The sequence below is a fragment of the Haematobia irritans genome, chromosome 4, assembly GCF_050003625.1.
Source record: "Haematobia irritans isolate KBUSLIRL chromosome 4, ASM5000362v1, whole genome shotgun sequence".
NCBI lineage: Eukaryota > Metazoa > Arthropoda > Insecta > Diptera > Muscidae > Haematobia > Haematobia irritans.
Genome location: NC_134400.1, coordinates 7958711 through 7982880, shown reverse-complemented (window position 1 = coordinate 7982880; position 24170 = coordinate 7958711). Strand labels below are relative to the sequence as shown.

The following is a 24170-nucleotide window of genomic DNA, read 5'->3' as shown; positions in this document are numbered from 1 at the left end:
TGATTATAGATTGATAAAATTTTTTTGCACCAATAAATATGGAGATACTTGCATGAGTTAGTTCTTATCGATTGTTTCTATTTCCCTCTCAAAAATGTAAACGAAAATTTCGAAAACAATATATGTCTAGACAACCATATGGGGTTGACTTAGATCTCTAATACGGTGAATTTATTTTCTTAAGGCTGGTACTAAGCTAAATATATATATAGGAAGACAGTAAAATTTTAATTAAATCTTGTCATAATTACCAATGTTCCAACATTTCTTCTTTTAAAATTGATTCAAAGTAAACTGTGAAAACATGATTACAAAAAATGGGACCTATAATGCGAAAAAAAATTTGGCTAATGTTTTTGCCAAAATTGAGGTAAACATTTAACTTTTTTCTCGCGCAGTAAAAGTAATTCATTGAATTGTATTTAAATAATTTCAAATTTACAGTTCTGACATCAAATACTCGAAGAGATTGTACAAAAGAAACGGAATCACATTGCCACATGGCAAAAGCGCTGAGAGTGAAAACTACGTACACTACTGAACATATCCATCTCTTCAACACACATTGACGGCGGGAGGATCCACATTTTGTAGTAGGCGCACAAGTGAAGAATCTACACCAAACCAACTTTTAGAATTTGCCAAAAAGAAAAAAACATTGCAGCACCTAAATACATTGTATACCACTAGCTGCCAACAATCAATTTAAGAACGTCGTATCTCCATATCCTTACATTCGTTGAAAAAAAAATCATCAAAATATATATTAAGCCACAAATACTTCCTGAGAAATTAAACTAAAAAGAACATTTTAGTGTCAAAAACGTTTTTAATTTAAAGGCGAATTCTAGAATTTAAACATATGGTGGAACACACAACACCGAATTCAAAGAACAGCAACCTTCCTATTTCACACGCACTCCTCCTCTAAGGCGAGAAATTGCAGAGAAATTTTTACTTCCACATTAAGAACACACACGATAATCTTCCCTTATTTATAATTAATATCCTGCTAATTTTGGATTGTATACATCGATTTATTTTGTTACATTGTTTTATATTTGTGCTGAACTCAATGAGGAGTGGTGTATAAAAAGAAAACACACATACCACAATTAAAGAGAATTTTTGAAAGAAAAAAATTGGATAGAAAGTCGAAAGTTTAATAGAGCCTAAGGATTCTTCTTACAACTATCATTGTTTTCATATCGCCGATCGCCGTCATTACACACCACCAGAATTTATACGTCCCTAGCGCCACCTGCGTCTTACGCTGAGGCGTTATGACAAATTCGATTGCGTCCGGAAAATGCCCGTCTGTTTTAACGTCCGGCAAATATGGTATGTCACAGCAACGAAGCATTATCGATGATTCGAAGGAATATATATTTGTTAAACTTACCGATTCGGCATTTCGTGCAATTGAAGAGTATCAACGTAACAAACAATCAAAACGTTTACAAGCAGGACAATGTGCCAAAATACAATTTATTGGCAATGCTGGCGTCATACAATTTCCCACAGCTGAAGGTTCCAATGGACCGGTGGATGGTCGAAAATTCGGTTTTGCTATTGATGATGTTGAAGGCTCTTTGGAATGCATTCAACAGGACGGTGCCGATTTGGATGTGCTGGGCTCACTCAATCATCGTATGCGTATACATGCCAACGATGATGTTTACGATACGACAAGAACAAAAATGGCCATTGCCGAGGAAACGGAGAAGAGTAAATGTATTCGCGAGATTAAACCGAATCAAACTGACATTGGGCGCAAGGTGAAAAGGCCCGTATCTGCTGCCTCTTTGTATGCAAATGGCAGCAACAACAACAGTAATAACATTAATGGCAGCAGTAGTTATTTAAGCAACAGTAGTAATAATAATAATAGTAGTCGTAATAAATTATCAACGCTCAATCAACATTCACCACCTGGTGGTACTGGCAGTGGAGTAGGAGTGGTGGTTAATAGTTCTTCGTCGTCTTCTTCTTCTCGTCTAATATCATCGAATTCGAAATCCTCACCGAATCCGTCATTAATTGGCGGAAATGGAACCACTAATGGCGGTAGCAACAATGGCAATCGTTATGGTAGTCCTTCAAATTTCTCCTCTTCGAGCTTACCTTCTTTTGGCTTATCTGCTGGTAGTAATAATAATGGACCAGCAGCAGGATTAAGTGGAAGTTCGCCACCAGGATCTGTAGGAATTGTTGCCAACCAAACGAAAAAGGCATTGGTCGGTAATAATGGAAGGAATTTGCCAAATGGTTCTCTGCTTGGTTCCAAAAACAACCTAAGCAATAAAGCACCATCAAATGGCCAAGGAAAAGTGGCAGATGTATCGAGGCGCAAAATACGTGAACGCCTCATACATTTGTTGGCCTTGAAACCCTTCAAGAAACCCGAACTGTATGCCCGTCTCCAAAACGAAGGCTTGGCCCAAAAAGAACGCCAACTTATTGGTAATATACTCAAAGACATATCGACACTATCCCGAGATAATACGTATAATTTACGTCGTAGTATGTGGAATGATGTTGATGAGAATTGGCCGTTTTTTACGGAACAGGAAATACAACAATTGAAACGACGTAAGCCTCAGAATCTAACGCCACCCAATAGCTCTGATGCTGGCAGTTCGATATCGGGACAAAGTCCGACTTCATCTACGCACACGGGAAGTCCTCCACCATCGGCCACCGGTGGAGGACTAGTGGTGAGCAGTAATGGTCTGAATGGCTTGAATGGTAACAACAATGGCGGTGTCGGTTTAAAACGTGCTAGTCTAGAACCAGATTTATATGATGGGGCCTTAACACTGGCTGGGCAAAGTAAGAAGCAACGTATTAGCCATTACAAGAAAGATACAAATGGTAGCAGTAATGGATTAGGCGCTGGCGCAAGAATGTCCTCCGGCATCAACGGTTACTACAATGGTGGTAATGCATCAAGTGCTTACAATAATCATCGAACAACTTCATCATCGGCTTACTCTCCACACAATTATAATTCAGCCGGCAATACCAATGGCAATGATGAGAATTCTGGAAATTCTGATTTAACATTTAATGTGCTCAACAATATGGATGATTTTATACAGCAACACACAAACAGTAGCACATCTGCCAATGGAGAGCAAAGCTATGGCGGAGTGGTGTCACGTAGTAAAACTACATTTAATAGTAAAACTTCCTCCAACGCCAATGGTAATAATAATAGTAGTAGTAGTAATAGTAGTACAACAACAACAGCAATTGCATCATCCTCCTCCTCCTCCGCGTCCTCTGTGTCTTCGAAAGAAAAACGAAATTCTAGTGGTAGCACTTCCAGTTCAAGTGGTTATTGCAGTAGTACTTCCACAGCTCGTGAGTCATCCGCCATGCGCCGTAATAATTCTCCAACGCCATATGCAAATAATTTTGTGCCTGAAACCAAAACGTCGTCCAACTCTAGTAACGGCGGCGGTAGTAACAATAAATATACACAGCAACAGCAAAGGCAACGCCAACCATCAACCTCTCCTCCTAATTTCAATAACAACCACACATCTCATAAATTGAATAACGGTAGCAACAATCTTGGTCACCACCAGAACATCAACGGCAACAGCAACAACAACAATAGTAATAGTGTCATACCAAACATAAACGAAGACTACAACAATCATAAACCTAATGGTGGGGCACTATCCTCATCGTCGTCCTCGTCTAGCCGTTCGCGTCATCATTCTTCTTCCTCTGGTCGAAATGGTGTTATTGAATCGTCAAGTAGTAAACACTCAAGATCATCAACTCCTACACAAAAACATTCGGCGAAGCATAGTAATCACAACAGCAACAGTGTTATGCCTCAACAACAACCGACCGCGTTGTCATCGTCATCATCATATGACAGTGCTCGTACACCACCCCAAACTGCCTCGCATTCTTCCCAACAGCAGCAGCAACATCCTTCACCCACACAACAAATTGCCGCAGCTGCCTCAACCTTCTCTTTAACCAATCACCATCCCTCAAATGCAGGAGATGCACCTCGCTTTGATTTTAGTAAATACACGCCCATTACAAGCATTGAACAGAGGCGACGATACAAGACTGAATTCGAGAAGAATTACGATGAATATCGAAAGTTATTGGCACAAATCGAGAGTGTTGGCCAACGGTTTCGTGAACTTGCTGATCGTTTGAATTGTGTGCAACAGGGGTGTCCCGACTACTATAACATTAAGAATCAAATTGTCTCCGAATACAATCGCATACGCAAAGAAGAGGCCATTAATCGTGGCAAGGAGCGTTTTGATTATTTGCATGAAAAATTAGCTCACATCAAACAATTGGTCATGGACTATGATAAAAAGCTAACAAGTGGTATAGCCACTGTGCAACCGCAACAACAAAAGCAGCAGCAACCATCGCCGCATCAACAAGCTCCATCTGCATCGTTACAGCAGCAGCAACAGCAGCAGACATTATCGACATCGTATCATAACAATGCGAATGGTACAACGACGGCACACTTATCGCCGATGTTACAGAGCAGTGGGGAAAGTAATCATTCGCCACCTTTAATGGTAATGAATGGTGGTAACTCGGATGGGAACCACCGCATTTCCTCATCCTCCATTTCTTCTTCGCCACACACAAAAAGAAGTTCAAAAAATCATAGTAAGCAGAAGCAGCAGCAGCATTCACATCAGCAGCATCATCCTGAAAACCAACAGCAACAATATCAGCAAGAGCACTACGAGCATGAACATCATGAACCAGAAACGATACAAATGGATGATGAGCCGCAACAGCAACTGATGTATAATGCTGGCGATTGGCATACGACGAATCAATACCACCACCAGCAGCAGCAAAGAAAACAACAGCAACAACAACATGTACCCGCACATACATCGCCTGCCCAAGAAATGCAACAAATGAATGATCAGCAACATCATTCATTGGCGGCATCTCCAATGCATAACAACAATAACAATGATTCAGAATCGGATAGCGATTCTTCATCCTCTTCTTCATCGAATGACGAAAATTCCGATGACGATAATTCTGATAACTCCGATGATGATGATGACGATAACTCCGATGACGATGATTCCGATGATGATATGACAACGTAGTCATGTAGCGTGTAATGATGACCCTCCTATCCACTACCACACGTTCCGATCTGATCAGATTGTGTCATGAAGGCTACTACTTCAACGTCCATATCTGATGGGATCCTGCCGTGTACACGTAGACCACATTAGCTATATGATACTGTGTTACTAGTAAATCAATAATGATCACACTGATGATGATGACCGACCGACCTGACCTGACCCGATCCGCGAGCAAAACAAACAACCACAACAACAACAAACACTTATTATAATTACAATTATTGTTCTTCAGACACTACTACAACTACTTCTTTGGTTTATATGTGTAAAATACTTTTTTTTTATTATTAAATAATAAATATTGCATTACTAGAAAAATTCAAGTATATAAACTATTTCTCAATGGAATGATGGTTTCATGTTATCCTAAAATTTCCAATGTCGCTTCTCAGAAAATTTCCAAAAAGTATTGTATAGAATGAAAACTAACAGCTTAAAGCTGCTATTTTTTTTAGTAAGCAAAAGGTATCTATAGACAAAGCTACAGATCGAAAGGATGTTACTCATAGGTAAAGCAAAAATCCCAAACAAAATAATTTTGGGTGGTTAAAAAAAAAACCAAACCGATTCATCCCCCTTAAAGAAGAGTTTTTGTTAACTTCGAATTATATATAAAATAAGATAATATATTTATTATTATTATTATTATTTTTGTTTTTTTTTTTTTTAATTGCATTTGTTAAGGATGAAGTTGAAAATTTGTAATTGGAAAGACTTTACCACATTGAGTTCGCTGGGACTTATGCCTTGTTTTTGGTTTTTATTATGTTTGCCCATGAAACACATTCAAAATCAATACAATTGTATTTTGTTTGTTGGATTAGAAATACATATATATATATATATATAAATATTAAAAAAGACTTTATATTTTGCGACATTTTACATGACTCAATTTTATGTTGTATAAGTAAAAAAATCAATAAAATCATTGCTTTGAGAAATAGTTTATATATTTACAAAAAAAAAAAGAGAAGAAATCATAAACTCAATGAGAATGAGAAAACAAAAAACCTTAAGAAAAAATATGTAAAATTAAAATATACATTAAAAAAATTACAAAAAAAATGTGTTGAAATTATTTTTTAGCCTAAGACATTCAGAAGGGAAAAAGCAAACAAGAAAACTTCTACACACATAATTTGAAAAAAAAAAAAAAACTCCTCAAAACATCTAAAAGGAAAGAATTTTATATATATATATATACTATATTACATTAACTTACATTATAATATATACATAATTATTATATAATTCATCTGAAAATTCAAGAGAAATAATAAAAGAAAATCGAAAATGAAAAAATCACACAAATACAGAAGCAACAGCAAAGTTTAAAGAAAAAACTAACTAACGTGTGACAAGAAAATTATTTTTTTACAATTGTGTAATAATTAGACAAGTAAGACGGATATGATAGAGACGGCCTGTTTTTTTTTTTTTTAAGAACTTTCGTTTTAGTTAATATCTCCCCCCTGCTCGATATTCAAATCATCCAAAGAGAATTTTTTTTGTTTGACCATTTTATTCACTTAAGTACGTACTATCTCTATCAACTCTCAAGCACGCAACACCCAACCTTCGTATTAGCAAAAACAAACAAAAATAATAAAAATTAACATTCGGTAAATTTAACTAAATTGATGCTGTATCAATATATGATCGCTTCTCTTAACGTTCCAAAATGCAATAGTAATAAAAATTAGTTAAATTTTTGAAATAACTTATTTTCTTCAATATCTGTACCAAATAGTGAAGTTTTGGGTTTATGGATATTCGGCTCTAGGATTACAAACGAAAATTATACTAAAATTATTTGAAGAGATTTTTTTACATGAATATAAGAATTCTGACATTCCTTCATCGATACTGAAGTTTCCTCTCCTAGTTGTAGTGTAGTAAACACACCCTGTTTATGGTATTTTTTTCACTTAGATTAGATTGAAGGGATGTAATACGCGATGCGCTTTGTGCAGCTCGAATGGTAAATTTCTTGCAATCATACAATCTCTCATTATATTTTCTTATTTCTTGTCAGATCCGATTCACATATTCAAAACATATGAAATTATATTCTCCATTTTTTGATCTCAATAAAGCAAAATACTTTCCTTGTTATTTGAATTTGAACTCGAAGATCTGTTTTGTATCTCGAAAAATGTGACATAAGATCTGAGCGGATATGTACGTGTATAAAGAAGCATGAAGCTATGAATGTGTTTTCCAATTTTAATGTACAATGAAACCTCTCAAACTTGGACACTCTGAAAACCGGACACCTCCCAAAGGTGGACAGTTGTCTGGGGACGTTTGCTATATTAACACATTAAAGTTAAACTCTTATAACTGGACACCTCCCCCAAATGTGAACAAAAGTTAAGTCATACACAGAAAAAATTTTCCAATTAAGGTCTTAATTGAGTTTTAAAAAATATTCAATTAAAATTTTTAATTGATCCAAAAAATTTTTTAATTGAAACAAAGATTAATAGTATCAATTAATTTTTAAATTGACTTTCAATTAATTTTTTAATTAATACTTTAATTTCTGTGATTGAAGACATTTAGATTAAAAAATTAATTGGATCAAATAATTTCATGATTGAATCGGAAAAAAAATTTGAAGTCATATGACATTTCAAAAAATTTAGTTTTTTTTTTTCTTATAAATTAAATTGGTTTTAGTTTGTTCCAACAACGAAAACTTACTAAAAATAAGGAGATGTTACCATATGTTATCACAATGTACTAATGATAGTTCGTGGATTGTATCGAATGAGAACCAAAAATTTTCTAGCATCGAAAAATAAGATTTTTGAAGATTTTGATTTTAGAGCCAAAAAATTGCCTAACATCGAAAAATGAGATTTTTTAAGATAATTACAAAATATTGCGATAATTCGTGAGCACCTTCATAAAGCATTGCGAAATGTAAGGTCACCTTGGTAGTAGTCCCTATAAAATATCCATCATAACTATGTTATGATTCAATATGAATATTGCGGAAATTGCAGTACATACAAAAAGAAATTAAGTTTTGTAGTAGAGAAAAAAAACTCATAAGAACGTCAAACAGCAAAAAATCGACCTTATTAGCTAAAATTCTGTTAAATATATGGAAAGAACAGTAGTTGATTACCAGTCAAACGGTATAAAAAATTACTTCTATATATGATAGTGAACGACTTATGAATGTCTGCATTTCGAGTGCAAAGTATATTGTTATATAAACGGATGGGATTTTAGAAAAATATCAAAATTTAAACGGAAATCAAATGCATTACCGCGGTGCCATGGTTGTTCTACTCACAAAGTACCCCAAACTAAGTACAAAAATATCAAATTTATCAATTTTGGTTTAGATCTAAACCGATATTATGGAGGGAAGCATCAATCTACACAAAAACAAAATTTACAAAATTTTTTCCAATTAAAGTCTTAATTGAGTTTTAAAAAATATTCAATTAAAAATTTAATTGACTCAACGTTTTTTTTTTTAATTGAAACAAAAATCAATCACAACAATTAATAGTATCAATTAATTTTTTAATTGAATCAATTAATTTTTCAATTGACTCATTTCGAGATTGAATCAGAAAAAAATTTTTGTGTGTAAATACCTTCATCTAAGGTTCAGATTTAATATCACATTAGATCTGCCTTATTTTTGAAGTCTATAACCATTTCAAGTTAGTTAACTATGTTGTTTGTGTAACATAATTTAGAATTAAACATAAAAAAATCCCCCTTATGCTGGTTGTTATTTCGATACGATATTCGAGATTTCGTTTGTTATCATACCCGAAAGAGGGACTTTCTTTATTCCCAAAAATGTCGAAATTTGTGTTATTTCAGCAGTAGATCAAAATCATTACTTTGTAGTCATATATATGACAAATTGTTAGTAAATATTTTTCAAAATTATCAAACTCATAGCTTTTGAGATTTTTCAAAGAAATGAATTTAAATACCATTGAAAATAGTAGTTAATATTTCTTGCCCTTATCCAACTAACCCGAAATGTAATCTATATTGGTCTTCAGAATCCTTTACTAGCAAAAAAAAGTAAATGTTGCACAACTTGCAAAATTTTCGTTACCGTATTCACCTTGATTGGGTTTTTAACTTATTTCTTTTTTTTTTGTTCTTATGAACCATGTTAATAAAAGATTTTTTTCATTTAAAAATTTAAGCATTTGTTGCATAGTGTTTTAATTGCTTATTATTACATTTATACATATAAATATATACACATATATACATTATTTTTAATTTTATTTCAATTCAATTATAATTTTCTCTTTTTATTATTAAATATAATGATTATTATAAATAAAGCAACCCCCCATATATAAATTTATAAAGTTGTTAAAAAAAATCATAATAAAAAAAAACTCAACACTTGTGCAATTCTTAAGAAATTGAGAAGAAAAAAAATTACAAAAAAAAATATCAGTGTGTTTTATTAGATCCTAGAGGAGGGTATCAAGTATGCGATTGATAAAATTTGGGTAATTATATGATGACTATTTCAGTATTTTAAAAAATTTTAGTTAGGAAAAACAGCTTTTTTTTTTAGAAATCATTACTACAAAAAAAGTATCGAAACGACAGCCGCCTAATAAGAGGGGAGGATAGGATGAGGTAGGATTAGAATAATACCTATTGAGTCTAGAATTTCCTTGAGCTTTTATATTGGGGTATGTTCCGATATTCGGAATTGCAAAATTTTTGTTTGACCATATTTTCTGAACTCAAAAGCATATAAATTTAAATTTTGGCCGCATAGCTCTTTAATGAGAAGTTCAAATACAAATTGAATTTAAATACGAAATTATTTCAATTTTTTCTTTATAATGGCCAGTTTCTCATCCTCCGATTAATGCTTAACTGGAGGATTGACTACCGCTTAGTAAAATTTTTGTATGGGATCAGCTGTTTTACGTCACTTTAAATAATAGCAGGATATTGAGAAACCGGCCCTAAGAAAGCTAACTTTTTGCTATCACGGTTGCCACAGTTGATAGAATTCTACCAAAAATGGTAGATTTTTTACTGTATTTTTATATTTATGTATATATTGGTAGATTTTGCAAAATATTCTTCTCCAAGGTACTTCACAATTTTTATAGAAAAAAAATTTTGACAAAATTTTCTATAGAAATAAAATTTTGACAAAATTTTCTATAGAAAAAAAAAATGTTGACAAAATTTTCTATAGAAATAAAATTTTGACAAAATTTTCTATAGAAATAAAATTTTGACAAAATTTTCTATAGAAATAAAATTTTGACAAAATTTTCTATAGAAATAAAATTTTGACAAAATTTTCTATAGAAATAAAATTTTGACAAAATTTTCTATAGAAATAAAATTTTGACAACATTTTCTATAGAAATAAAATTTTGACAAAATTTTCTATAGAAATAAAATTTTGACAAAATGTTCTACAGAAATAATATTTTGAGAAAATTTTCTATAGAAATAAATTTTTGAGAAAATTTCTATAGAAATAAAATTTTTTACAAATTTTCTATAGAAATAAAATTTTGACATAATTTGCTATAGAAATAAAATGTGGACAAAATTTTCTATAGAAATAAATTTTGCAAAATAGGATTTTTTCGTATCCTATTTTGGTAAAATTTTCTTTTTCACAAAATTTTCTTTAAAAATAAAATTTTAACAAAATTTTCTATAGAAATAAAATTTTAACAAAATTTCCTATAGAAATAAAATTTTGACTAAATTTTCTATAGAAATAAAGTTTTGACAAAATTTTCTAAAGAAATAAAATTTTTGAAAAAATTTTTTCGTATGGTAGTTTTTTGGTAAAATAAAATAAAGGAGTAAAATTTTGACAAAATTTTCTATTGAAATCCCATTTTTACAAAATTGTCTATAGAAATAAATATTGCAAAATAGGATTTTTCCGTATGGTAGTTTTTTTTTTTTTAATTTTTAAATTTTGGTAGACTATTTTTGGCTCGACTGGCAACCGTTTTTGCGATTCCGAATATCGGAAAGTGGGGGATTAAATCAGGAAATTTTTTTAATTACAAAATACACAAAACTGACTTGGCTTATATTAATAAATTTAATACATATGTTAATTGTTCATGTTGTCAAAGAGATAATAAAGGAATTAGGATATACACATATTCTTAATTGATTTTTTTTATATTATTAACATTTTTATCCATCCAAGGGAAAATATATTAATCCCATAACATTTGAGTTTGCCTTGACCTTCAAAAGACCCGATAGACGCGATGAACTTGCTCCATAGCGTGGAATGTAACACATTGTTATGCTATCTGAATTTATCATATCCATGGAATTATTTTCGTTGAGTAGCTTGTAATAGGAATAGCGAATATTATACAGAGTTGTCAGAGGACGAAATCGCCTGCAAAAAAAAATAACGTTCACATTTCAAGAAAGAGAAAGCTTGTCATAGGTTACCTGTGTGTCACATGCAACGACAAAAATCCATCAAGTGTGGTGAAGAGCAAAAATGCATCATGTGTGGAGAGGGGGGTTCGGATCGCTTCTCCATATTTTCTTTTCTCTGATCTTAAAAGAGTTCTCGCTTGGATGACACATTTATACACGATACACGAGAATTAATTGTAGCACAGAAACATATAAGTGTCAATGGATTTGTTATAAAATCGGAATCGTATATTTCGATTTGCTGCAGGCAGAATGGCTAAAATTATTGACGTAAATCTAAAACGATATTTACAGTAATGCAAAGAAAAAAGGTATGTCTTACTACAACGAAAAACACATTGAATATTTTCTAAAACATACATATTTAAATAAAAATATAAAATTGTTACTATTTATCATTGGAATAGAATAATGTAAAAAATTAAATTTCTTTGCCTAGAAGAGGAAGAGGCCGCTGATGAGACAGCACAACAGGCAGAACTATCTAATGATTCCGATGCTCCATTGAAACCAAATGTAAGTACAATTTTCCCATATTTTATCAACAAATCTGAGGGATATATTCACTTAAATTTGCGTTTAAAATAGTAGCACAAACCAATATATGAAGGTCCCAGTAAAAAAATTGTAAATATGGAAGCACAAAAGTTATAGTGTCCATACTGTATGCACTAATTTTCTGCAGCGCAGAATGCAGCACTTTTTTGTATATATAAAACAAGAATGTATTCGTTAAAAGCCAGCAACACACTTAAAAGTTTTTTTTTTCGATCGCAAGCCTGACAAAAATATGTTAATTAGAGCGCTGAGTTGCACTAGGGTACATGGATGCTTTCTCTCTCGCTTACAAGGTTGCGCTCCCAAAAAGTTCAGTTGTTTGAGTTCTTATCACGACTATGTAGCTAATGACGATTTCGTGCAATGTCCATATCCAAGTGACACATTTCTTTATAAATTCATTCATGAATTTCTTCCAAGTTAATATGAGAAATGATCACCTTACCTATTGGCCAGTCAATGTTAATTGAAAGAAAAAACTGAGAAAAACACGAAAATTACAATTAAAGAAATTTAATTTATAAAAAAAATTTCAAAATTTTATTTCTATAGAAAATTTGAGCAAAGTTTTATTTCTATAGAAAATTTTGTCAAAATTTTATTTCTATAGAAAATTTTGTCAAAATTTTATTTCTATAGAAAACTTTGTCAAAATTTTATTTCTATAGAAAATTTTGCTAAAATTTTATTTCTATAGAAAATTTTGTCAAAATTTTATTTCTTTAGAATATTTTGTCAAAATTTTATTTCTTTAGAAAATTTTGTCAAAATTTTATTTCTTCAGAAAATTTTGTCAATATTTTTTATGTAAAAGTACCTCTTAGTTGGAGATGAATATTTTGCAAAATCTACAAAAAAAAATACCAGTAAAAAATCTAAATTTTTTTGACCGAATTCTACCAACTGTGGGTGTATACCCAAATTCTTAAAGGCGATTTAGAAATTCGTTTCACATGTGTGAAACCACTTAGAGAAGCTTTAAGACATCACCATCATTACAAATAGGATCTAACCCACCACTGAAAAACGTTTTGCGCTGTTACGCCGAAACTGTCAAAAGGAATGTGAGTGCTGTTCAAGTTGTCGAAACAGTATGCCAGTTTAGTTTATACATACACATTAAACTCTATGATCCTTAGAGGTTACGGCCGAATTCGCACATTGTCGAGTGATATTTTCCAAGCATGCCTTATTATATAGCTCAATCTCAATTTGAATACAACCGATTCTATGTAGGAATTAATATAAAAGATTTCTAAGGTCTTTATCAATTTCTCTCATTACCCATAGACCTCATACAGAGTATATTATTTCATACAAATTTTGGTTTTTTCAAAGAATGATGAGGACGACGACTATGATCCCGAGGATACACGCAAAAAGAAAAAGGGTAAAAAACGTAAGACAAGAAAAGGTGAAGAGAAGGGCCGCAAGAAAAAAAAGCGAAGAAAGAATGAGAGTGAAGAGGAGAGTGATTTCATGCAACACGACGAGGATGCAGATTATGCCAATACAACATCATCGTCTTCAAAACGTGGGCGCAAACGTAAAGAGCCTGAAAAATCAAGCAAAGAAAAGGAATCGTCTTCATCGGGTATGTATTGTAGTGTGAATGTGTGTGAAAGTCTGTGTGTCTATCGATCTGTATACCTTTTTTCTAAAGTCAAAAATCTAGTCCATATTTTTTATATAAACGCCTTTTAAGTCTATCTTTTATGTCTTGAAAATTGGAATGTTTCTTTGTATAAAAATCGGTCAGTTAGAAAAGTAACATCACGTTATTCTTAGAGGGGACTAAATTTATTTATGGGTTAGATGTAGGTCCATTTTGATTTGATCAATGTTTGAAAGGAGTTCAACAGTGGATCTGAATGATCGCCAATTTAATCGTATTTTCTATTTAACATAATGTCTAGGTATGCCTTCTGTGGAAGAGGTTTGTTCCGCCTTTAATGTCACCGATGTCGATATAGATTATTCCGAGACAGATTTGCAAACACTAACAACGTACAAGGCTTTCACTCAACATGTGCGCCCTATACTCCAAAAGGAAAACTCTAAGGTTCCAGCTCCTAAGCTAATGATGTTGGTATCAGCCAAATGGCGTGAATTTTGCGATGCACATCCAAATTTACAAACCGATCAACAACGAAGTGACGAAGCAGATGAACCTCGATCTTCGAGATCATCACGAAATGAAAAGGTTAGTCAACCACCTCTTTAAAATTATACAAATGAATTTAAACAAAATTTTCTATTTCTAAATAAAACAAAAGCCCGACGATTTATATGAAGAGGAGGAGGAAGAGGAAGAAGAAGAGGAGGAAAAAGAATCGTCATCGAGTGGCCGTCGTAAACGGGGTGGTCGTGGTCGTGGCAAAAAGGGCCGGCGTTCGGGAAAGGTACCCACATTGAAAATCAAATTCGGTAAACGTAAACGTGGTAGTTCCGATGAAGATCAAGATGCTTCGGGAGCCTCGGAAAGAGATTCCGACTTGGAATTTGAAAAAATGTTACAGAAATCGGATGACAGTGCCGATGATATACCGAACACTTCGTCGGCCGCTGCAACAACCACTGCGCCCGGTGCGACTGTAGATGGCCAAGTGGCCACTAATGAAGATGGTACGCCCGTGGTTAAAAAGAAGGCCAAAGTAAAGATTGGCAATAAATTCAAGAAAAAGAAGAAGGTAAAGACCACATCTCGCTTTCCCGATGGAGAAGAGGGCGAACATGAGCACCAGGACTACTGTGAAGTTTGTCAACAAGGCGGTGAAATTATCCTATGCGATACTTGTCCACGCGCTTATCATTTGGTCTGTTTGGAGCCAGAATTGGAGGAACCTCCGGAAGGCAAATGGTCCTGTCCTCATTGTGAGGCAGATGGCGGAGTGGCCGAAGAAGATGACGACGATGAGCATCAGGAATTTTGTAGAGTATGCAAAGATGGTGGTGAACTGTTATGTTGTGACTCCTGTCCTTCGGCTTACCATACCTTCTGTCTGAATCCTCCATTAGACACCATACCCGATGGTGATTGGAGATGTCCACGTTGTAGTTGTCCGCCTTTAAAGGGTAAAGCAGAGAAAATCATAACATGGAGATGGAAAGAGCAACAGAATGAAGCTGCTTCAACATCCAAGAAATCCAAAGTTTGTAGAACTCGAGAATATTTCGTTAAATGGCATAATATGTCGTACTGGCATTGTGAATGGGTACCCGAGATACAAATGGAAGTACATCATCCTCTGATGATTCGGTCATTCTCTCGTAAATACGACATGGAAGAACCGCCCAAATTCGAAGAGACTTTGGATGAGGCCGACTCCCGTTATGTCCGCATTCAGAGGCATAAGGCCAAAGGTGGTATTCAAGCCGAGGATGAGGATGAACAATACAAGAAGGACTTGGAAGAACGTTTCTACAGCAACGGTGTTAAGCCCGAATGGTTGATAGTGCAGCGTGTTATTAATCATCGTACAGCAAGAGATGGTACTACAATGTATTTAGTAAAATGGCGTGATTTGCCATACGACAAGTCCACATGGGAAGATGAATCGGACGATATACCAGGTTTGAAACAAGCCATCGATTATTATTTGGACTTGAGAGCCATGTGCACATCGGAGCAACGTTTGAATAAAAAGAAAAAGGGTCGTAAGAGCAAGACTAAGGATCTGGAAGATGAAGATAGACAGGTTCGACATTTCACACCGCCTCCAGAGAAGCCCACCACCGACTTGAAGAAGAAGTACGAAGGGCAACCGCCATTCTTGGAATCCACGGGAATGCAACTGCATCCATATCAAATAGAGGGTATTAATTGGTTGCGTTACTCCTGGAGCAATGGAGTGGATACTATATTAGCTGACGAAATGGGTTTGGGTAAAACCATTCAAACCGTAACATTCTTGTACTCATTATACAAGGAAGGCCATTGCAAGGGGCCGTTCTTAGTTGCAGTCCCACTCTCCACAATAATAAACTGGGAAAGAGAATTTGAGCTATGGGCTCCGGACTTTTATTGCATAACATATGTGGGCGACAAAGATTCTCGTGCCGTTATCCGAGAGAATGAATTAAGTTTTGAAGAAGGAGCTATTAGAGGTGGCAAAGCTTCCCGCTTGAGAACCACACAATACAAGTTCAATGTTTTACTTACAAGTTACGAGTTGATATCCATGGATGCCGCCTGTTTGGGCTCAATCGATTGGGCAGTCTTGGTTGTTGACGAGGCTCATCGTCTGAAATCGAATCAAAGTAAATTCTTCCGAATTCTCAATTCATATAATATTGCTTATAAACTTTTGTTGACGGGCACACCCTTGCAAAATAATTTGGAAGAACTTTTCCATTTGCTCAACTTCTTATCGGGTGATAAATTCAACGATTTGAATGCGTTCCAGAATGAATTTGCTGATGTTTCTAAGGAAGAGCAAGTCAAACGCTTACATGAAATGTTGGGACCGCACATGTTGCGTCGTTTAAAGGCTGACGTCCTGAAGAACATGCCATCAAAATCGGAATTTATTGTGCGTGTCGAATTGTCGGCTTTACAGAAAAAGTTCTACAAATTTATTTTAACGAAAAATTATGAAGCCCTTAATTCGAAGACCGGCGGAAGTTCATGTTCCCTCATAAATGTAATGATGGATCTGAAAAAGTGTTGCAATCATCCATATTTGTTCCCCTCAGCTGCTGAAGAGGCGCAAACCACAGCGGGTGGTCTATATGAAATACAATCGCTCACGAAAGCAGCAGGAAAGTTGGTGTTACTTTCGAAGATGTTGAAGCAACTGAAAGATCAAGGCCATCGTGTTTTGATTTTCTCGCAAATGACAAAAATGTTGGATATCTTGGAAGATTTTCTTGAAGGCGAAGGCTATAAATATGAACGAATTGATGGTAGTATCACTGGTAATTTAAGACAAGAGGCTATTGACCGTTTCAATGCCCCCGGAGCTCAACAATTCGTCTTTCTCTTAAGTACTCGGGCCGGTGGCTTGGGTATTAATTTGGCTACAGCCGATACTGTCATTATTTATGATTCCGACTGGAATCCTCACAATGATATTCAAGCTTTTTCTCGAGCTCATCGTATTGGTCAAGCCAATAAGGTCATGATTTACCGTTTTGTCACTCGTAACTCGGTGGAGGAAAGGGTGACCCAAGTGGCTAAACGCAAAATGATGTTAACCCATTTAGTTGTACGCCCTGGAATGGGAGGCAAAGGAGCAAATTTCACCAAACAAGAGTTGGACGATATTCTCCGTTTTGGAACTGAAGACCTATTTAAAGAAGATGACAAAGAGGAGGCTATTCATTACGATGACAAAGCAGTGGCTGAATTGTTAGATCGTTCCAACAAAGGTATTGAGGAGAAGGAATCCTGGGCTAATGAATACCTATCATCATTCAAGGTGGCCTCGTATGCCACTAAAGAAGAAGAAGAGGAAGAAGAAACGGAAATTATTAAACAAGAGGCGGAAAATTCCGACCCAGCATACTGGGTTAAGCTGTTGCGTCATCATTACGAACAACACCAAGAAGATGTATCCCGTACTCTGGGTAAGGGCAAACGTGTACGCAAACAGGTTAATTACACTGATGGCGGTGTTGTTCCCGCCGAGTCGACACGTGATGATACCAATTGGCAGGATAACAACTCTGAATACAATTCCGATTATTCAGCTGGCTCAGAAGAAGATGGAGGCGATGATGATTTCGATGAGCAAAATGGGGTCGAAGGAGGCCGCAAAGCCCGTAGACGAGTGGAACGTAGAGATGATCGTCCTTTGGCTCCTCTTTTGGCTCGAGTGGGTGGTAACATAGAAGTTTTTGGTTTCAACTCACGCCAACGCAAAAGTTTCCTCAATGCTATCATGCGTTACGGCATGCCGCCACAGGACGCTTTCAATTCGCAATGGTTAGTGCGAGATTTGAGAGGTAAATCCGAGAGGAATTTCAAAGCTTATGTGTCACTATTCATGAGACACTTGTGCGAGCCTGGAGCCGACAATGCCGAAACTTTTGCCGATGGTGTACCCCGTGAAGGTCTCTCAAGGCAACATGTTTTAACAAGAATCGGAGTAATGTCTTTGATACGTAAGAAAGTTCAGGAATTTGAGCATATTAACGGTTATTACAGTATGCCCGAACTAATACTGAAGCCTTGCGAACCTGTAAAATCTCAAGGCAAAGAAGAATCCGATGCATCGGCTGCAGTAGTGCCCCCCAAACCAGAAGATAAAAGCGCAACCACTAGCACAAGTGCCACCCCGGCCACAAGTGCGGCTCCAAGTCCCGCTCCCATTGATAAATCTGAAGATAAACCCTTGACTTCAGACGATATCAAAAAAGACACAGAGAGCGAGGAGAAGAAGAAAGCAGCTGAGACTGACACAGATAAAAAAGCAGATGAAAAGCTTGATGTCTCCTCAGATGCCAACGCTTCGGAATCAGTAAAAAAGGAAAAAGAAGGCGAAAAGGATACCGAAAACAAAGCTCTCAAAGACGAAAAACCTGATGCAGCTGCGCTCAAGAAAGAAAGCACAGACGGCGAAGAAGTCAAGGAAGAGAAAAAGGCCGGTGAAGATGCCACAAAGGACAAAAAAGCAAAAGACGAATCTTCAAATAAAACCGAAATCATTGATGATGACGATGATGATGTTCTCATTATAAAAGATGATGGCGAGGTGGAAAAACCCAATTGTTCGCAAAGCTCCAATAAATCGGCTTCCACAACCGACAAAGATACCAAGGAGAATATAAACAAGCCGAAAATTGAAGAAAGTCTTGAAGTATTAAAACGTAAATTTATGTTCAACATTGCTGACGGTGGTTTCACAGAGCTTCACACTTTGTGGCTTAATGAAGAAAAAGCTGCAGTTCCGGGTCGGGAATATGAAATATGGCATCGTCGTCACGACTATTGGCTCCTGGCGGGAATTGTCACCCATGGCTATGGACGTTGGCAGGACATTCAAAATGACATACGTTTTGCCATCATAAACGAACCCTTCAAAATGGATGTTGGCAAAGGAAATTTCTTGGAAATCAAAAACAAGTTCTTAGCCCGAAGGTTTAAATTGCTCGAACAATCACTGGTTATCGAGGAACAGCTAAGAAGGGCCGCTTTCTTGAATCTCGCCCAAGATCCCACACATCCAGCGATGTCATTAAATGCCCGCTTTGCCGAGGTCGAATGTTTGGCTGAATCGCATCAACATTTGAGTAAGGAATCGCTGGCTGGAAATAAACCGGCAAATGCAGTTTTGCATAAGGTATTGAACCAATTGGAGGAATTACTCTCCGATATGAAGAGTGATGTTTCACGATTGCCGGCAACCCTTGCACGTATACCACCAGTTGCGCAGAGGTTACAAATGTCCGAAAGGTCGATACTGTCACGATTGGCGGCAACGGCCGGAAACGCCAGCAATGCAGGTAAAATTTAAATGAACACAAAAATTGAGTCAAAGAAAGTCATTTAACCCTAATTTTCTTCCTTATTCAAATTATATAGCTCAACTGATGGCCCAATTCCCTGCAGGTTTTCAAGGTACTGCATTACCTGCTTTTGCAGGAGGACCTGCTGGTAATTTCCAGACATTCCGGCCACAGTTTTCGGTACCCGGTCAGCTCTCAGCTAACAATGCGAATAATATGAGTGGAAATTAATCTATCATAACTTATATAAAATATCTACATAAAAATATACTTGCTACGTAATTCAATTTATTAATAACAATAACAAAAAAAAAAAATCATGTATGGCGGTATTGCACAAAATGTGCAAGTAATATATTTTACAAAACAAAATACGATTCATGTCTATTAGTATATATACTATATTCCTATTTTATTTCGAATAAAATATGTCACACAATTTTAATAAAAAAAACGTAAAAAATACATTTATTTAAATTTTTATTTCGAATAAACGTCGCTACTAAGTTTTGTTTTCGCATTGAAGTTTTCATCTACATCTTGTAAAGATTTAACAAGCCAAGAAATGTTTTTATTTTTATTATTATTAAAAAATATATAATGGTGATAATATAGAGAAAATCATTTAATTATTTATATTCCATTAGCAATTCAATATAAATTCATTTCAAAGCCTTTAAGGGGCTGATTTAGAATGAATTGCCATGAACTGCTCTAGCGGATATTATAATCTTAGGGCATATTCAAAGTCTTTTTACGAGCATTGCTAAAAATTTGACGGAAATCGAGGTGAGTATCTATCCCCCATGTTCTGATTTACGAATTCGCAAAACGCAAAATTTGTAACGGTCAAATTCTGAACCATTTCATATTTTGCCAACAAATTTCTTCCATTTAATTTCTTTATCTAGAAGAACAGTATGTAAAAAGTTCGTATTATATATCATTGTGGTTCGGAAACTAGCGACGAATTCGTAAACCAGAACAGGGGGGTATGTTTTCGAATCAAAAACTCAATATGGTTTTTCGTGCGAAAACGTGGCCATAATATCAGTTCAGATTTTCACAAAGTAAATAATATTTGCTTGGAGCCACCGTGGTGCAATGGTCTCGCATTGCATACACAGGGTCGTTGGTTCAAACCCAGTTTCGACCAACAACCAAAAAATTTTTCAGCGGTGGATTATCTGAATATCCCCTCTCAGTAATGAGCTTTACAGACTATCAGTTATTCCGGACGGAATGTCGGTGTTTGTAAAGAATCTTACAGTGTGTCGGATCGATACGACTTGTCGGCGACGATCCCATAAACATTCAGCTGTATCAATTATGCCTTCGAACTGATAATGTGCACAATATATGGGATATGTTCGACACGAGCACTGTCGTCCGGAATAACTGATGTCTGTAAAGCGCATTACAATTGAAGTCTCACATTTGAATGGGAAGGCAAATTGTTTAATGAGTAGTCTCCTGACTCGCGAAATAAAACATATTTTAATTTCAATGGGATCCAAGAACATTAACAAACGAAAAGATATGTATATATAACATTATAAATATAAGATTGCTGGTTCAATTTTTTATATAAGATTGTTGTTTATTTTTATTAATTGATATTTAATATTTTTATATAATATTGTCATGTCCGTTAGAGCAGTACATTATAATTCGTTAAATTGGCCCTGTAAAGGCTTTGAATAAATAAATTGCGAATCTCAACAAGGTAAGTACTGCGTTCAGTTTCAATCTAAAAACCACATTATTTGCACAGTTAATTTTTTAAAACAATTTAATATTTTTAAATGTTTCGCATTTAATACATTGGATCTTTTCCATACATAATTTGACATGACTTGATCAACATGTAATCGTCTTCATATATATTTTTGCACTATTAATTTAGTTTTTTGGTGAAAATCGAACAGACTACTTATCATTAGATTGAACGTAGTTTAAACTCGCCAACTGCCAGTTGATATGGTAGTGTTCGAGGATTAAAGGCAACACTGGTACTAAACAGACGTGTATTTTTTGTGCGAATTTTTCATTCCAAGTTTAATTGTATTTAATACATAACAAATAACATCTCAGGCATCCTATTTGCATACAACTGCATCTATGATGCCTGGTCCTTTACCCCAAGATATGGAATTTGATGTTGTAGAGGTTGAAGCTTCAACTTCTCGTCATCACCCGCCGGCTGTGAACAATGACAAAGCTGAATCCAAAACAAAAACAAAAAAAAAAAACATAATTAACCCTAATGACCGCAAGCGTCAGCGACTTGAAAGTGCATTATCACCGATAAACATTTCAATTCCTGACCTTTCTGAGAGATTGGCGAACCACAACCCCGCAGACCAGAATAGATTTGGCATACTAGGTGTTCTGGCAGATATTGACATTGGCCGCTGTGAGCCAGAAAAAAAACAGAAACCTCAACAAAGTAACGAGAACAAAAACAATCCTAAAGTAAAATGGTGCCCTCCAATTTTCCTTTATAATGTGAACATTGCCACACTTGTCGATAAGCTGAAAGCAACAATTCCCATTTTCTCATTTAAAGTAAAAAATATAAACAAAAATAAGAGCAAAATCTATTTTTCTGACCCAGCAGTTCACGCATCTATGATGTCAATTTTACGTGAGAAGAAAATACATTCTCACTCATTTACGCCAAAGGAATTCAAACAAACTTCTGTAGTTCTAAGGGGACTATTTGCCAATACTGCGATAGATGACATTAAAGCCGAATTAAATAAAGAAGTTCCAAACACAATAGCAGATGTCACCAAATTTAAAACATCTAGTTCCATCAAAAAAAATTTCGACACTGGCCTATTTCTGGTAACTCTGATCCCAGGAAAGGACATTTCTCATATTTCCAACATCAGAGGCATTCTAAATCAAATTATTAAATGGGAAGTCCCCAAGAAAAAAGAAACGGACATTCAATGCCGCAGATGCCAAAGGTGGGGTCATATCTCGAAGAATTGCAATTCCCCTTACAGGTGCGTCAAATGTAATCTCGACCATGAACCAGGTGAGTGTCTCCGTACCAGAGAGGATCAGACGGACCCTTTCTGTAATAATTGTGGTGAAGCTGGTCACCCAGCCAATTGGAGAGGTTGTCCTACATACAAAAAGTATGTGGCCATACGAAAGCAAAGAATAAACAAAGCCATAGAAGAAAAGGCAGCTGCCAGAAACAATGTAAACCGTGCCATAACTTCGTCACTAGTATCTCCTGGACGAACTTTTTCTAATCTTTTTCAACAACAATCCACTAAAATGCACCCCATCCAATATGCACCAAAAAGCATCATAGATCAATTCATGGAACTAGCAAGTTACTTTATGGATCCTGAAGAACTTACGCTGGAACAGGAAATAAACTTATTCTTAAAAAACTACAAAAGTATGTCAAAGTCTGACGCAAAAACTGAGTTTAAGCGTCTATTTAATAAAATTAAACATATTAATAATGATCCATAGATACATTAAATTAATAACATTCAACGTAAGGTCTCTTAATGACACTAGTCGACAGTTAGACCTGGCAAGCTTGTTGCTCCATAACAAGATAGACATCGGATTCATCCAGGAGTGTCACCTGCGAAGAAATAGAAAAATTAGAATCAATGGATACAATATAATAACCGATAACTCACCTGTTGGCACAGCTGTTGTTATCAAAAATTGCATTAATTTCAGTAGAGTATATCTCAACAACATTGGAATGAATACTTGCCTTGTTCAAATTGATTTCATAACATCTGGAATACGCAAGCGATATCTCTTTGGCTCCGTTTATATCCCATGTAACCATCCCTCACAAATATTAGAATCTGACCTTGAAAAACTTTTGCAATTTTGCAAAACTTTTGATGCCTTCGTCCTAGGGGGTGACTTAAACTCAAAAAATACATCTTGGGGTGACTCTAACGAGAACTCAAACGGCAGGACACTTCATTCTTGGCTTGGTAATAATGTGCTCGATATTATACGCATTTGTGATACATCTCCATCTTATCCAAATTGCAGCTCATTTCTTGATCATTTCCTTGTCAGCACACAGCTCATAGACATCATAAACCAAAACTACAAAATTCAAACTCTCCCAACATTTTCTGATCATTTCCCGATCAAAATGGATTTGCAAAAGACAAAAAAACTCTTTAGATTGAAGTACTCCTGGCAGAAAGACCTTAAAAAAATGTTTCATCGTGCTGGAAACAGGACATCCAGTGAGTATAAAATTTTGTCCAAACAAATTCAACTACTGAAAATAATAATAAAAGAGTCAGTAGCTATTGAACAAGCTAACAAATTCAAAAATACACTGGGAAAAATAAACCCTGGTCCTTCCGCCTTCAAACAAATTTACCAAGTAATTGAGAAAAATAAACACCCCTTCTGCAATAAGATAACGCACAATGATTGCACCATTACCAACGCCATTGATATAGCTGATCACTTCAAAAATTTTTATTCCGAAGTTTTCCGGGAAACAATTCCGCAACACCCGGTTCC

General features: G+C 35.2%; 2 protein-coding genes across 4 annotated transcripts in view; both read left to right on the top strand.

Moving 5' to 3' along the window:
* The window catches only part of Su(Tpl) (Suppressor of Triplolethal), a 38274-nt gene extending 31753 nt beyond the window's left edge, over positions 1–6521 (top strand). For both annotated transcript variants that reach the window (XM_075305602.1, XM_075305603.1), the window contains exon 3: positions 445–6521. In XM_075305602.1, the coding sequence (XP_075161717.1) occupies positions 1284–5126 (3843 nt within the window). In that variant the 5' untranslated portion in view covers positions 445–1283 and the 3' untranslated portion in view covers positions 5127–6521. The remainder of the gene's footprint in view (positions 1–444) is intronic.
* Positions 1–20099, top strand: part of Mi-2 (chromodomain-helicase-DNA-binding protein Mi-2 homolog) — a 54462-nt gene extending 34363 nt beyond the window's left edge. Inside the window, exons 2-6 of one of the 2 annotated variants that reach the window (XM_075305601.1) lie at positions 12070–12143; positions 13524–13779; positions 14102–14388; positions 14462–19631; positions 19711–20099. In XM_075305601.1, coding sequence (XP_075161716.1) covers positions 12070–12143; positions 13524–13779; positions 14102–14388; positions 14462–19631; positions 19711–19865 — 5942 coding nt within the window. In that variant the 3' untranslated portion in view covers positions 19866–20099. Of the gene's footprint in view, positions 1–12066; positions 12144–13523; positions 13780–14101; positions 14389–14461; positions 19632–19710 lie in introns of both variants that reach the window. The other variant, XM_075305600.1, reaches the window with a different exon arrangement.
* Positions 20100–24170: the final 4071 nt, after the last annotated feature.